Source organism: Ranitomeya variabilis, chromosome 4 (genome assembly GCF_051348905.1).
Source record: "Ranitomeya variabilis isolate aRanVar5 chromosome 4, aRanVar5.hap1, whole genome shotgun sequence".
In the NCBI taxonomy this organism is placed as follows: domain Eukaryota; kingdom Metazoa; phylum Chordata; class Amphibia; order Anura; family Dendrobatidae; genus Ranitomeya; species Ranitomeya variabilis.
The window spans coordinates 558,793,371-558,809,121 of record NC_135235.1 but is presented as its reverse complement, the minus strand read 5'-3'; the positions used below and the strand labels follow the sequence as shown (position 1 = coordinate 558,809,121).

Here is a 15,751-nt window from a genome sequence, read left to right as displayed (position 1 = left end):
AATATATGATAGGACAAGAAGCATCTAAATTATTAGTCGTGCAATGGCTAAGCCTGATGCTAGTCTTTTTCCACTGCGAGGCACGGAGAATTTGCTATACAGTCTGGATGCAGTTAACTCAGCAATCATTTGGTTGTGGCTGGTGATATATCAGACATTTTATGGATTGTGCTGTGTGTAATGTTCAGTCTATTGGTATTTCTGCTTGAGTAGTCTTAGTCTTCTCATACCTAGCAGTACCAATATTGCACTGAGGGTTAGAGTCCTCTTTGCTCCCTCCACCCTCTTTTGATTGTCAAGGTACAACTCATTGGACACATGGAATGTGGCCTTTTGGCTTCTGTTCATTTATATTGACCATGTAGAAGGCTCGCTCTACCCTCCTGTTGCAGAATTGGAAAACTCCAGAGGGTCTAACTGCAACATTCTTCAATGTGTCAGTCAGATTGCAGAAGATTGTTTGATACTGTGAAAGCTGACCCGTGTGGGTGACGTAGGAATAGACATTGCTCTGGCTACACGGGCGCGGATTGAGTGTTTGTCTTGCCAGCGATGCCAACGCTTTCTGACTGCAGAACGTACCTAGAGAAAAAAACATAAAATTGTATTATATTTAGTAATAATAGAAATAATAATACTAGTAACTTTAAAGAAGACTTGTTCAAAGAGCTTAAAATGTTATAGTGATTTTCCCACTGCTCCGATGCTGCCATTCTGATGGGCCCTGCTGAAACTAGAAGTGGTGACATGCTGTCCATCAGTCACCTGAACGTTGAAGCCAATCACTAGCCCCAGCGCATTATCCAATATACACCGGGGATAAGAAAGGTGCTAAATCAAACAAAACTTATTGGGCTCCTTTTTAGGTACAATCCCTAACTGGGAAACAATGAAACCAGGAATTGGCAAACTAACAAAAGCTACCACCATCCGGTCCAGAGCTACCTTCTTTGCCAGTTTTTCAGAAACCACTGCAGAATGCTGGTGTGTTTGTACCTTGTTTCCTTGGCGTTACTTTGCATGTCTGTGCTCTTACCCTTTGCTCCCTTCCCCTTAATTAGCTGGGATACTGTTGACTGTTGCCTGTATGTATTTAGCTCAGTTCCCTGCTCTGCTGCATAGCCATACATATGTTGTAGAGTCTTTGCTCCGCTGCATGACCATCCGCATATGCGGTCCCTGGCTGCCGCTGTGGATGCTATCCATGGGTTGCGAGGTCCTCTGCAGCTGGTGCATGACTTTCCACATGTATCCAGGCTTGCAACCGCTGCCAGGTGCCTTAGGCCTCAGTTCCTGTGCTGGCAGTGCTGTACTGGTTTCTGTCTGTGCTTAGGGTGTGCGCAGCCACGCCTTCCCCGCTTTTATTAGGGGCAGTGTGTGTGCTCGAATTGCTTTCTCCAGCCCATTGCTGAGGGGAAGCTCCTATTTAAAGTTCATTTTTCCCTGTTGGGCGTGGCCAGAGTTTCTCATTAGGTTTCAGAACCTAGCCATGTGTGTTTGGTCCAGCATGTTGCTCCTGGCCTGCCTTGTCTTCAGCTCCTGTTCTGCCTGATACCAGTTCTAGGAAAACTGATGTATTTGAAGGCGGTGGAATCCGAAAACCAACATCAAAACCTGACATTAATAAATCAGCCTTCTCCCTATCAGGGAACCTATTTAGATAGGGAAGCATCACGGGTATCTTCACCGCTGTCACTCCCTTAGGAATTACTGGGAGGAGCCTTTCCCTTGGCCTTTTTAAAACATCATAAAAGCTTCATGGAAACAGCACTATTGCTCATATAGCAAATAGATGTAATGTAAATTATTATTAATATAGAGCATAGACTGGAACTATTGTAGACAGTTGTGGGATAAATCGCTATACCTTAGAACAACAACAAGAGACAAAAAGATACGATCAAATATCCCGTAATATTAAAGTACAAAAATAAATTTTATTTACTATATCCAAGGTACAATAGCATGGGAGGCAGGATAAGATATGCACATACAGGCATCAGGGCGCACATTATATAAGAGTGTACATCATTATATCATAAGTAGCTATGGTTATAATCACTCTGTAAACCATCATTATTGCACTCTCCCATTGGCCAAACATAAATTGATAACAACACCACATCTGTAAATCAGGTTGTAATAACCATAATATATCAACAAGTATTTGCTACCTGGTAGGGTGGCCTGGGAACTACAGCAAGTGCACCCTCCCCGATGCGCATTTCAGCCAAAAAAGCCTTTGCCAAGAGGCAGTGTCCAAAGGGGAAGTGAAGGATTAGAAAGTGCCACCCACCAATCGGAGCGTGGCATCCATTATGTGTGATGCATGTGTCGCCACAGTAACTAGGATGCCAGGCGGCATCATGTGCCAGTGTTTGCGCGCATGGAGAAAACGTACTGTCAGTAACTGCATAGCTGTCACCATGGAGGAAGTCTGGATTGCATAGATTTACTCACAATTGAGACAGGTAGTGAAAAAGGCCAGGCAATATACCATCACACGCAAGTATATTATATCAACAAACAGTACCATCTATAACACTACTGATCCTTGTGGTTAGAAGATTGTTAACACCCTCTAATAAAGATTAGGGTATTATTAAAGATCTGCACCTTTTTGCTAGATCACTATTGTTTAAAAAATATTTTTGGATCTTCATTTACATACCCACAGAGGAGGAACAAATAGCACTCCAAGACCTTGAAGACTTATCCACCAAACACAATACCAGTGAAGGAGGTAAGATCCTCTCCTCAATTAGGATGAAATCCAAGACGTTCCCCCCACCCTTGTTATCATGCACAAGCATTGATCTCTTTGTTCAGGTTGTTACGAATGACTTCCTACTAGTGTTGAGCGATACCATCCGATACTTGAAAGTATCGGTATCGGAAAGTATCGGCCGATACCGGCAAAGTATCGGATCTAATCCGATACCGATACCCGATACCAATACAAGTCAATGGGACTCAAGTATCGGACGGTATCCCTGATGGTTCCCAGAGTCTGAAGGAGAGGAAACTCTCCTTCAGGCCCTGGGATCCATATTAATGTGTAAAATAAAGAATTAAAATAAAAAATATTGCTATACTCACCTCTCCGACGCAGCCTGCACCTTACCGAGGAAACCGGCAGCCTTGTTTGCTTAAAATGCGCGCGTTTACTGCCTTCCGTGATGTCACGACTTCTGATTGGTCGCGTGCCGCCCATGTGACCGCGACGCGACCAATCACAACAAGCCGTGACGTAATTTTCAGGTCCTGAATGCCTAGAATTAGGCATTCAGGACCTGAAAATTACGTCACGGCTTGTGATTGGTCGCGGCGCGGTCACATGGGCGGCACGCGACCAATCACAAGCCGTGACGTAATTTTCAGGTCCTGAATGCCTAGAATTAGGCATTCAGGACCTGAAAATTACGTCACGGCTTGTTGTAATTGGTCGCGTCGCGGTCGCATGGGCGGCACGCGACCAATCAGAAGCCGTGACATCACGGAAGGCAGTAAACGCGCGCATTTTAAGCAAACAAGGCTGCCGGTTTCCTCGGTAAGGTGTAGGCTGCGTCGGAGAGGTGAGTATAGCAATATTTTTTATTTTAATTCTTTATTTTACACATTATATCGATCCCGATACCGATTCCCGATACAACAAAAGTATCGGATCTCGGTATCGGAATTCCGATACCGCTAAGTATCGGCCGATACCCGATACTTGCGGTATCGGAATGCTCAACACTACTTCCTACGTATTCCACGTCTGACCAGAGACGAATGTGCCAGATTGGAAGTCCTGGGGAGACTTCCTGATGTAGTGCTGAAGCCAGCTGATAAGGGGGTAATATTGTACTTGGCCTAAATCCCTTCATTGAAGGGAAGTGTTCAAACAACTTAACAATAAGATCTGTTATAAACGCCTAACATATAATCCCCTGTCATCCTTCACAGCACAATTATTGAAAATCTTGAAAACTGAGGTAAGCAATGGTGCTATTACGAAGGAACTGGCTTTGGAAGTGCAGCTACAGGAACCAATAATCTCCACACTATATTTAGTACCTAAAATACATAAAAATATGGAGACCCCTGGATGTCCAATCATTTCGGGGTCAGGGAACTACTGGAAAATATCAGCCGTTGGATTGATTCCAGATTACAGCCATTGGTGGAAAGCCTCCCCTCCTTTTTGTTGAACACAAGTGAGTTCCTTAAGAGGGTAGATGGTCTCTATATCAGTCAGGATATGCTGTTAGTCACAGGGGACATTTAATCCTTATATATTATCATCAGGCATATAGATGGTCTAGCCGCAACTAAGTACTATCTCAATATGACGAACCTGCCAAAAAGGATCGTCTGCCTTATTTTGGAGCCACTTGAATTCTCGTTGACATATACTGTAACTTCTTTACTTTTAGTGATCCTTTCACCTGTAGCTCCAAGGAACAGCTATGGGGGCCTCCTTCTCCCTGGCTTATGCCAACCTGTTCCTGGGGCTGTGAGAGAGGGACCTCTGCCAGCCAGATCGGCAGTCGTCGATGGACCATGTCCCCCTTTGGACACGGTACATCGATGACATATTCCTGATCTGGCAGGGATCGGTCGAGTTGCTGCATGTGCTCATGGAGGTCCTTAACAGGAATGATAGAAATATCCATATCACATATCAATTTGATGTGGACACCGTTGTCTTCCTGGATGTAATTGTATCAAAGGATGAAAACTGTGTCCTACAGACTAACATCAATAGGAAGGATACATCTACGAACATGTTACTGCACGCCTCCTCTGCCCTCCCAAAATCGATGATTAACTCTGTACCCATAGGACAATTTCTTCTGTCTGCGTAGAATCTGCTCCAGTAACCTTAACTTTGAAAATCAGGCCAAAGATCTGTGTAGAAGATTCCGCGAGACAGGTTACAGCAGACGAACAATTAAGAGAGATTATCATAGAGCTAAATATTCCTACACGCCAATCTCTTCTATACAAGCAGAGGGATACGAGAGTTACTGAGAAAGTCAGATTTATTTCTAACTAGCTGTACTACCCAGCTTCGCCCGGGTTAATAACTGCTGTTAGCAAAATAGAATATGTTAACAAATATTTATTCTGCACACAAAAACCACAAAACAAATAGAAATGTAATTATTAAAAGGCAAAAACTAAGCTAAAAGAAGCATTTCACGACATATATTTCAACACCAGAGATAATCCACACAGGTTTAACTAAATTGGCCAAGTAATGTGAAGTAATCTTCTACTACTTATTCGAGAGCCTTTTAATAAATGACATTCTTAGTTTTTCCTTCAGGTGCCTAGACGAACAGAATTTTGGCTGTTCCAACTCTTGAACAGGCCACATAAAGTTGACCATGAGAAAAGCATGGAGATTGTAAATCGATTCCAACTACTTTCAAGGACTGTCCCTGAGCCTTGTTGATGGACATAGCAAATGCCAGTCGAACAGCGTTTAAAATCAAAAGGCAAATCAGATGGAATGAGAGGAATTGTTGGAATGAAAACATCTTCTCCTGTGGAACATCCTGTCAAAATAGTTGCCTCAATTACATGTGGAAAGAGGTTCTTAATCAAGAGTCTTGTTCCATTACACAGCTTTGGTGGATCCAATTTTCTCAATAGCAGAATAGGTGCTCCAGGTTTTAGAAAGAGGTTGTGAGGAGGCAGTCCTTATGGCTCCAAGGAATTGAGGAACTCAGATGGATAAAATAATACTTGAGCAGGGTCTATTACTGTATCCACTGACTTGTAGGTTGTGCACACACCTAGAAGGAGATTTAGAATTTGAAGATTGATCTTGTTGACGCTGTCATTTTTGGGAGCTAGAATAGCCCTTTCACACAGCCAGCCAGAATTTTTGAAGTGGAGTTGAATGTTTGGAAAAACCTTTGCTTTCAACTCCTCAATGGAAGTCACAATGCAACAAAAGTTGCTTGGGAAGGTGATCTGTCCAGTGGTTGAGTTTAGTGGTGCCTTGCCATCTCCAATAGTCAATAGCTGGCTCGAAAACAGTCCAGCAGAAACATTGCCTGTCATGTAGACCCTCATGTTTGTGTTCAGTGACATTTTCTTTACTTTTCTCCAAAGGTACAATGCTTTGAGACAGGCATTGAGTTCGTCTGCAGGGGTTGATCTTGGAATAACAGGTAGTGTTTGGCGGAAGTCACCTGCCAAAACAACAACTACTCCTCATTGGCCCTTGAGGAAGCAGCTCTTCTTCTCTTATCTGCAAGCCTCGCTTCCCTCTCCTCACAAAGTTCATTGGCTCTTGAGAAAGCAGTTCTTGTTCTCTTGTCTGCAAGCCTCGCTTCCCTCTCCTCAGAAAGTTCATTGGCCCTTGAGGAAGCAGCTCTTGTTTTCGTGTCTGCAAGCCTCGCTTCCCTCTCATCAGAAAGTTCATTGGCTCTTGAGGAAGCAGCTCTTGTTTTCATGTCTGCAAGCCTTGCTTCCCTCTCCTCAGAAAGTTAATTGGCCCTTGAGGAAGCAGCTCTTGTTTTCATGTCTGCAAGCCTCGCTTCCCTCTTCTCAGAAAGTTAATTGGCTCTCAATCTGATATTAACATCACTGGCCGTGGCCACCCCTGAAGTGACAAATGCCGACAACTGTGTTGGGAGTAACCCACCACCTTCCAGCCTCGCCAAAAGCTCCATGATATTAGTTAATATATCTCTTACCCCCATCACTTACCAAATTACCTCCCACATTTTGACTGTCGACTACACCCTGTGACACTTTGATTGCTAAATCCACCCTGCGACACATCTTGACCAACCACTACACCCTGAAACAAAGTTAAAGAGGGGAAACGAGAAGCCATAACACTTCCTGTACCTGACACTGTGCCTAACATCCCTATACTCTGACTACCGACTGCACCCGGCAACATAAGAATAGGGAGAAAACGACAAGACAAAGAATAATACACCAGGCCGCACGGGAGCTGTGATCCCACTGGCTGAATATACAGTATCCAGACGGCTTTCGTTTGCCTCGGTGCCCAAACTCCTGAAAGATGGATCCTCAGCATGTGGGGACTAGAAGGGGGGCCATAACCCTGCGATCCTTGAAAACACGGGAGGCCTTGATAAAATGGCCCTGATGGAGAGGGTAAACTGACAGGCTGGGATACCAGAAGGGGGGAACCTCTGGTAGCCAGCCCCCTGTCCGATACTGCTATTGGCCGGCTCTGAAGCAGGATATCATTGGTGACAGAAGCAAGCTGCCTAACATGGAAATTGCCATGACGGCAGGCTGTTGATGACGTATTTCCTGTTGTGTCAGAAGCAGCAGGCCCGTCACTGGCGGAGACCTGCTAACCGCCGCAAAGCTGGCTGTGCACCTGAATTCTGAGGGTTCGGAGCTTGCCTCTTGGGCTGGGGGGTCGTTTGAGGGGCTCCTATGCTGACGGCAAGCCCATGGAGGCAGGTCAGGGTACCAACCATGTGGTTGAGACCTACGAGGGCGCAGCTCAGGCAGAGATGGTGTTGCCATCGCCTTCGCTCCACCGCTGGCGATCCTCATCACCTGTTCAGCAAGCCAGCCTGGAGGGTGACTGCTGGCCGCCGTCCTCAGTGATTGCAGGAGCTGGTCCATGGATGCCATGCTAAGGTGAGGTGAAAGGGTGACTTGCTATGTGACCCAGGGAGCAGGAGAGTGGAGAACTCCTCCACTAATACCCATTATAAATGCTATTCCATCAAAACCCTCCCACATTAACCCTTGTCCCACCTCCTCCAAACCCTCATCATGCTGGCTTCTGTTCACTGTGCATGGGATGGAACATCATCACTTCCGATACTGGCAAGGAGTATCAAAGTGGCAGCACTAGAGCTGCAGGATATTCAAGGGGTAAGTACATTATATTTTTCTCTGTCTTAGGGCTAATTTTTGAATAATACAAGAAAACTTCATTAAATAGGGCACAAAAGTTCAATAACTACAATTATTCGTCTTACATAGAGGCTCTGTGGTTAGCAGTGTTGGTTTGGAGCACTTAGGTCTTGTGTTTGAATCCCACTAAAGAAAACATCTATAAAGCTACTTTCACACTAGCGTTAACTGCATTCCGTCACAATGCGTCGTTTTACCGAAAAAACGCATCCTGAAAAAGTGTTTGCAGGATGCGTTTTTTCACCATTGATTAACATGAAGCGACGCATTGTGACGGATTGCCACACGTCGCACCCGTCGTGCGACGGATGCGTCGTGCAGTGGCGGACCGTCGGGAGCAAAAAACGCTACATGTAACGTTTTTTGCTCACGACGGTCTGCTTTTTCCGACCGCGCATGCTCAGCCGGAACTCCGCCCCCACTTCCCCGCACCTCACAATGGGGCAGCGGATGCGCTGGAAAAATGCATCCGCTGCCCCCGTTGTGCGGCGGAGACAACGCTAGCGTCGGGAATGTCGGCCCGACGCACAGCGACGGGCCGAGCCCGACGCTAGTGTGAAAGTAGCCTTAGGAGTTTGTATGTTCTCCCCTTGTTTGTGTGGATTTCCTCCCACACTCCAAAGAAATACTGATAGAAAATTTAGATTATGAGCCTCAATGGGGACAGTGATGACAATATCTGTAATGCGCTGTGGAATATGGTGCTATATAAGTAAACATCATAAATAAATAATAATACATAATGCACAGCACTAGTGATAGTGATGATCTTACAAGCAAAATTGTAACAAATTCTGTTTTAACACAAATGCCCCTTGTGGTACCAATGCACAAAGCATAGATCATCACAGTACCTTATGGTGGGTCTCATTTTGGTTTAGTAGAACAATGAAGGATCAGGGTATTGCAGTCATAACACAAATGCTCCAAATGGCCACTTTATGGCTATCTTTGGTCTTACTTCTTGTATAAAAAGGTGGTGAATTTATTCTTTCTTATTAAATGCATTATATTAATTTGCCTAAACAGAGGAGAGCTTCTTAAATAAGGTAAAGTTTCTAAAATATACTAAACTGTTTAAGTTATAAAGCTGTACATTGACATGTATGTTGTGATGGGGGGCAATACCCACCTCACTATTTAGGAAGCAGTAGAAAACAGAAACGAAAAATCCCTGCGGAAGAAATGAAGTAAGATATATTAGAAACTCAGCAATCACAGAGCAAAATTAACTATACTTTGTCATCATTTTGTTTCTACTTCCAACTCCAATGTGCTATATACGGTAATTTGATGGCAATACTCACTCAATATCTGCATACAACCCTGATTTTAGCGACTGTTCCAATATCAGGCTTTAAAGGCTATGGACACCTTTGATGTGTAAAAAATGTTTTTTGTGCATTAGTATTTACATTCAATTAGTCACAGAGCATTTCAGACCCCCTGATACTCAGTCTGCAGTCTGATCCAAATTTCAGGTCTTTCTCTTGTGGAAGTATCCCTCCCAAGAATATAGGTTGGATGGGAGGCTGTGTGTATCCAGGCTGCTAAAGAGTGTTTTATTAGCTCATATATCAACACAGCATCTTCATGTCTGTCCCTCCATATCTTTAGCTTTCTTTCACAGCCCTCTGTGAGACTGTAGATACTTTATCCTCTCTATATGCTGTGAAGATCTATATACAGTTGTGCTCAAATGTTTACATACCCCAGCAGAATTTTTGCTTTCTTGACTTTTTTTCATAGAATATGAATGATAACACCAACACTTTCTCCACTCATGGTTAATTAAGACATTTATTATCAAACTACTACTACTAGTACTACTATTTATTGTCAAACTACTACTATTTATTGTCAAAGGGCTGTGTTTTCTCTTTTTAAATCATAATGACAACCCAAAACATCCAAATGACCCTGGTCAAAAGTTCACATACCCTGGTGATTTTGGTCTGATAACATGCACAGAAGTTGACACAAATGGGTTTGAATGGCTTATAAAGGTAACATCCTCACCTGTGACCTGTTTGCTTGTAATCAGTGTGTGTGCATAAAAGCTGAGTGAGTTTCTGGGATCCAGACAAATTCTTGCATCTTTTATCCAGCTACTGGATTATGAATCATGGGTAAAGCAAATGAATTGTCAACGGATCTATGGGAAAAAGTAGTTGAACTCTATAAAACAGGAAATGGATACAAAATGATGTCCAAGGAACTGATAAAGCCAGTCAGCAGCGATCAAACTGTGATTAACAAATTAAAAATCAGGGGCTTTAGAAGAACAAAACCACAGTAAGGTAGACCAACAAAAATGTTATCTACAACTGCCAGGAAAATTGTTCGGGATGCGAAGAAAACCCCCCAAATAACATCAGCTGAAATACTGGACTCTCTGAAAACTAGCGGTGTGGCTGTTTCAAGATGCACAATAAGGAGGCACTTGAAGAAAAATGGGTTGTATGGTCGAGTTGCCAGAAGAAAGCCAGTACTGCACAAATGCCACAAAGTATCTAGCCTACAATACGCAAAACAGCACAGAGACAAGCCTCAAATCTTCTGGAATAAGGTAATTTGGAGTGATGAGACCAAAATTTAACTTTTTGGCCACAACCATAAACGTTACATTTGGCGAGAGGTCAACAAGGCCTATCATGAAAGGAACACCATTCCTACTGTAAAGCACAGAGGTGGATCGCTGATGTTTTGGGGATGTGTGAGCTACAAAGGCACAGGAAACTTGGTCAAAGTTGAAGGAAAGATGAATGCAGCATGTTATCCGCAAATACTGGAGGCAAATTTGCACTCATCAACTCGGAAGCTGCGCATGGAACGTACTTGGATATTCCAACATGACAACGATCCAAAACACAAGGCCAAGTCAACCTGTCATTGGCTACAGTAGAACAAAGTGAAGGTTCTGGAATGGCCATCTCAGTCTCCTGGCCTCAATATCATTGAGCCACTCTGGGGAGATCTGAAGCACACAGTTCATGCTAGACAGCCAGGGAATTTACAGGAACTGGAGGTTTTTTGCCAAGAGGAGTGGACAGCTTTACCATCTGAGAAAATAAAGAACCTCATCCACAATTACTACAAAAGACTTCAAGCTGTCATTGATGTTAGAAGGGGCAATACACGGTATTAAGAAATGGGGTATGTGAACTTATGATCAGGGTCATTTGGACGTTTTGCGTTGTCATTATGATTTAAAAAGAGAAAACACGGTAGTTTGACAATAAATGGCTTCCTCAACCACTAACCATAAGCGGAGAAAAAGTTTTGGTGTTATCATTCATATTCTCTGAAAAAACGCCAAGAAAGCAAAAATTCTGCCGGGGTATGTAAACTTTTTAGTACAACTGTATAAACCCCTCCACCTCATTAATGATATCTCTAACACTGAGAGAAGGGAGTGAAGAAAGAGCTGTCAGGAAAAGGAGCTCTGATGGATTTGTAACATTTTTTGTGGAGCAATGAGCTAGAAAAATGACTTACAGACATTCTGCTTCAGCAAAATGGTAGAAATTTTTAATAAAACTAGGGTTGAGTGAAACGGTCGGCCATTTTCAGAAGTCGCCGACTTTTGGCAAAGTCGGGTTTCATGAAACCCGACCCGACCCCTGTGTGGGGTCGGCCATGAGGTCGGCGATCTTCTGAATCTGGTATCGGAATTCCGATACCGAGTTCCGATATGTTTGCGATATCGGGAATCGGTATCGGAATCCATATTTAAGTGTAAAATAAAGAATAAAAATAAAAAATATTGATATACTCACCTCTCCGACGCAGCCCGATGTAACCGGCAGCTTCCGTACCTCAGAATGAGCCCTTGAAAGACCTTAGATGACGTCGCGGCCTGTGATTGGTCGCGTGGCGGTCACGTGACCGCCATGCGACCAATCACAGGCCGCGACGTCATCTAAGGTCTTTCAAGGGCTCATTCTGAGGTACCGAAGCTGCCGGTTACATCGGGCTGCGTCGGAGAGGTGAGTATATCAATATTTTTTATTTTTATTCTTTATTTTACACTTAAATATGGATCCCAGGGCCTGAAGGAGAGTTTCCTCTCCTTCAGACCCTGGGAACCATAGTATCCCATTGCACTGCATTGGGTTTCGTGTTTCGGCCGACCCCGACCGCGACTTTTTTATAGGATCGGCCGATTTCACTCGACCCGACTTTTGAGAAAGTCGGGTTTCGTGAAACCCGACCCGATCCTATAAAAATAAAAGTCGCTCAACCCTAATAAAGACTCTTTAGAAAGTTGATTAACTTTACAGTTTGCTTGGAGGGTAGGTCTACAAATATCCTAAGATTTCAGTTACAAATGTAGGGAGGTATGCTTACTAATGGCAAAAAGTCTGTGAGATGTGACCTATACAAATTAGATGGTTGTCAGCCAAACGAAGCTTCAGCCGAATGCTCAGCCAACTGCCATCTTGGCTCTCTCCCATACTCAGGAGTGTTCTTTCATCCAAACACTTCTGTGTTCTCTATGAGAAAGCCACTGAGCGAAGTCGCTGTTGGCGGCTTACCTCCAGCAGAACAAAAGGACTGACAGTCTGAAATCAGACATGCCCTATCGACATCTCCCCCCGACATTAATGTGTTGATCGAATCCATCAATATTGGTGGGTTCAACCAACAATAGTTTAATGTAAATAGGGGTCTTAATTATAAAAATAGCTAAACAAACCTTTCCTCCTTACCTGGAATGACTGCAAGAAAGAATTAAAATAGATAAATACAATTCTTGAGACTTCATCCTCTCCTGGAGTTACAAAGAAAAGCATGTAGGTGATTCCTAAAAGTGGCAGGAGAACAAGAGTTGCCTTGACTGCTTTCCTGTGGGACAGGTGGAAACATATGACATAATTTAGGGGAGACTGGAGTAAAACATAAAAAAACAAAGAAAAAAAAGAATAAAGTTACCTGTACTGGATGGTCTCAGACGTAGTGGAGGCGCGCAGTTTTGTCATCAGTATCCGCACGATGTTAAATAAGAATATAAAGTTTATCTACAAGAAAAGGGCATTAACATCATGCCTCCAATGTCTGTACATAGTATATCTTATGTTATAATTATGACTTTGCAACTTTTTGAGACTTAAAGAGGTATTGCCATCTCAGACATTTATAGTACATCTACAGCAAGCAAGCAAGCATGATCACCTAGTTTTGTAATTCTTATAGAATTAAATCAAGATGCACATGTTCCTCAAGGTGCGAGATCAGGCTCACGTTCTCGAGATACTGTAGGTGCAGGTCCTGGATCAGTAGAACTCAACTTTTCTTAACTAGAGAGCCACATTCAGCTCTGACAGGTGGTCGCGAGCCACATTCAGCGAGACCCTTCTCACTTACACCATAGTAAAACCAAGAGCCCTACAGTCCCCAAAATATGTCAGCCAAAGCTTCCACACAGAAAGCACACTGAAACCTTGTTTCCACTCTCTTACAAGCAGTGTACATAAATCTAGGGGTTCCTATTTTTCTCCATTTTGTATTCTTGCATCAAGCACATTCACAACACTATGGCACCCAGATAGAAGAACCCCTCTAACTGGGAATACCATCCTATCTCCAGTTTGCTATATTTATCATCGGATCCCCGCCAGTATAAACGCATCCAAATCTGCTCTTCTGTTCAGGGTTACTCACAAAACTCACCACCTGGTACCTACTCTTCATAGCTGTTTGCTAAACCTGGTGCTAATGTACTAAGCTGGTAAACAGCTGTGAGACCTACGTAATAAGCCTGTGTGCCACATGTGGCTCCTGAGCCATAAGTTGGGGACCCTCGTCATAGAGGTAAGGCCCACATCTATCAGACATTCGTGGCATATCCTGCGCACTGTAATTGTTTAATTATAGGGCAGACATTACATCAGCCACGGAGTAGATACTAGGATTCAGCCTGATGATATAAATTTGGACAGACAGAATTTCAATGTTCAGGGCTTAGTAATTTCTTTGTACACACCTGAATGCATTACAGCTATTTGCTAGACATATGAAATGAATAATAGATAGATATTTGTCTATGCCGGCTCAGAAATGATAGTAGTTTGTGTCCTTACCAGAAGCACAAGGATGACAGGGCCCTGGTAGATAAAATCTGTGTATACTCCTGCCTTCTTCCCAAACCAGCATCTGGAGATAAATGAACACATAAAAATTGAATATTCTATAATAATACTTATGCCCTAATTTATAAAGGCTTTTGTACCAAGATTCTGATGCACCCTGATATGTTGCACAATTTTTGTGCAAGCTAAAATTGCGCAAAAAACTTGTGACTTTTGGCATTTTTACACCGGTCCAAACCAGCTGTGCCAAAGAGGGTGGAGCTGGGGTCAGACAAGCATGATAAATTCATCATAATTTATATCACAAAAGTAGCCTAAATTACACCAGAAATGTATGCCAACCCATGGGAGGGCCAAAGGCCATCTGAGCGCTGCACTTGGCAATCTCCTATGATCATGAGTAATCACCGCATCATTGGATGATCAACTACCTCTCCACTAACATGGAGATCATGGAAATCGGTGGGGGTGCAACACTCGCTAGGGTTGTGGGGTACTCGTAACTGGGTCAGACGGTTCTTAAAGGGGTGGTAATGGCAGCAATGACCTGGTCTGTGGCCCTGGGTGCACAATTAAAAGGGATGAAGGAATGTTTGTAGGGGATTGTTGGTGATGCCACCTGTGGTATTCGGCTATAGATGGCCGACGCTGCTTAAAGGGACTGCTGGGGCCGATGGTGATGCAGTTAAGATGGTCCTGCTCCCGACAGGTGGAGCGAGGCCCCAGGGCTACCAGAACAGTCTATGAGGAATATTGGACGTTGGGGTGCAGGAATTATTGGAGGACATAGAGACCGTAGTTTCTTTACCTTTAATTGTAGGTGCAGTCCGGAGCACAGGTACAGGTGGTATTGGAAATCTGGGCAGCCTGGAAGCAATTCAGAATCCCCCTAGCCAGGTGGGGTTTGAAGCCTCCCTACTGCGCTGTTCTTTAGATTCTTGATGCCTTAAGCTCTCTTCAAGTCCCTCTCTCAGTCTGTCCTCGTAGTGGAACACTATCCGACTAGCAGGCAGCTTGAGCCTTTTCCTGCTGTCATTCCCTCATTGTGACTCTGGTCTCTTTAGTTTTCTGCTGTGCCTTCGGGCATCAGATGTGGCCAGGAGACCTGTTCTCTGGATTTAGTTGCTGGGTATCTGTTGTGAATTTGCTTTTTGCTCCCTCTAGTGGTTACTAGTTTTTTTGACTCTGGTTTTTCTGTCATTCCTTTTATCCGCACCTGGGTCGTTAGTTAGGGGTGTTGCTATATAAGCTCCCTGGACCTTCAGTTCAATGCCTGGCAACGTAGTTATCAGAGCTAGTCTGCTGTGCTCTTGTCTACTGATCCTGGTTCCAGTTATATCAGCTAAGTCTGCCTTTTGCTTTTTGCTATTTGTTTTGGTTTTGTATTTTTGTCCAGCTTGTTCCAAATCTACATCCTGACCTTTACTGGAAGCTCTAGGGGGCTGGTGTTCTCCCCCCGGACCGTTAGACGGTTCGGGGGTTCTTGAATTTCCAGTGTGGATTTTGATAGGGTTTTTGTTGACCATATAAGTTACCTTTCTTTATTCTGCTATCAGTAAGCGGGCCTCTCTGTGCTAAACCTGGTTCATTTCTGTGTTTGTCATTTCCTCTTACCTCACCGTCATTATTTGTGGGGGGCTTCTATCCAGCTTTGGGGTCCCCTTCTCTGGAGGCAAGAAAGGTCTTTGTTTTCCTCTACTAGGGGTAGCTAGATTCTCCGGCTGGCGCGTGTCATCTAGAATCAACGT

The 15,751-nt window shown here is 43.8% G+C and overlaps 1 protein-coding gene across 4 annotated transcripts in view; it reads right to left on the bottom strand.

Moving 5' to 3' along the window:
• Window positions 1–326: 326 nt before the first annotated feature.
• CRHR1 (corticotropin releasing hormone receptor 1) overlaps window positions 327–15,751 on the bottom strand; it is a 356,198-nt gene continuing 340,773 nt past the window's right edge. For all 4 annotated transcript variants that reach the window (XM_077252715.1, XM_077252718.1, XM_077252717.1 and 1 more), the window contains 5 exons: window positions 13,995–14,067; window positions 12,847–12,932; window positions 12,624–12,759; window positions 9,044–9,085; window positions 327–582 (listed from right to left, as the gene is read on the bottom strand). In XM_077252715.1, the coding sequence (XP_077108830.1) occupies window positions 442–582; window positions 9,044–9,085; window positions 12,624–12,759; window positions 12,847–12,932; window positions 13,995–14,067 (478 nt within the window). In that variant the 3' untranslated portion in view covers window positions 327–441. The remainder of the gene's footprint in view (window positions 583–9,043; window positions 9,086–12,623; window positions 12,760–12,846; window positions 12,933–13,994; window positions 14,068–15,751) is intronic.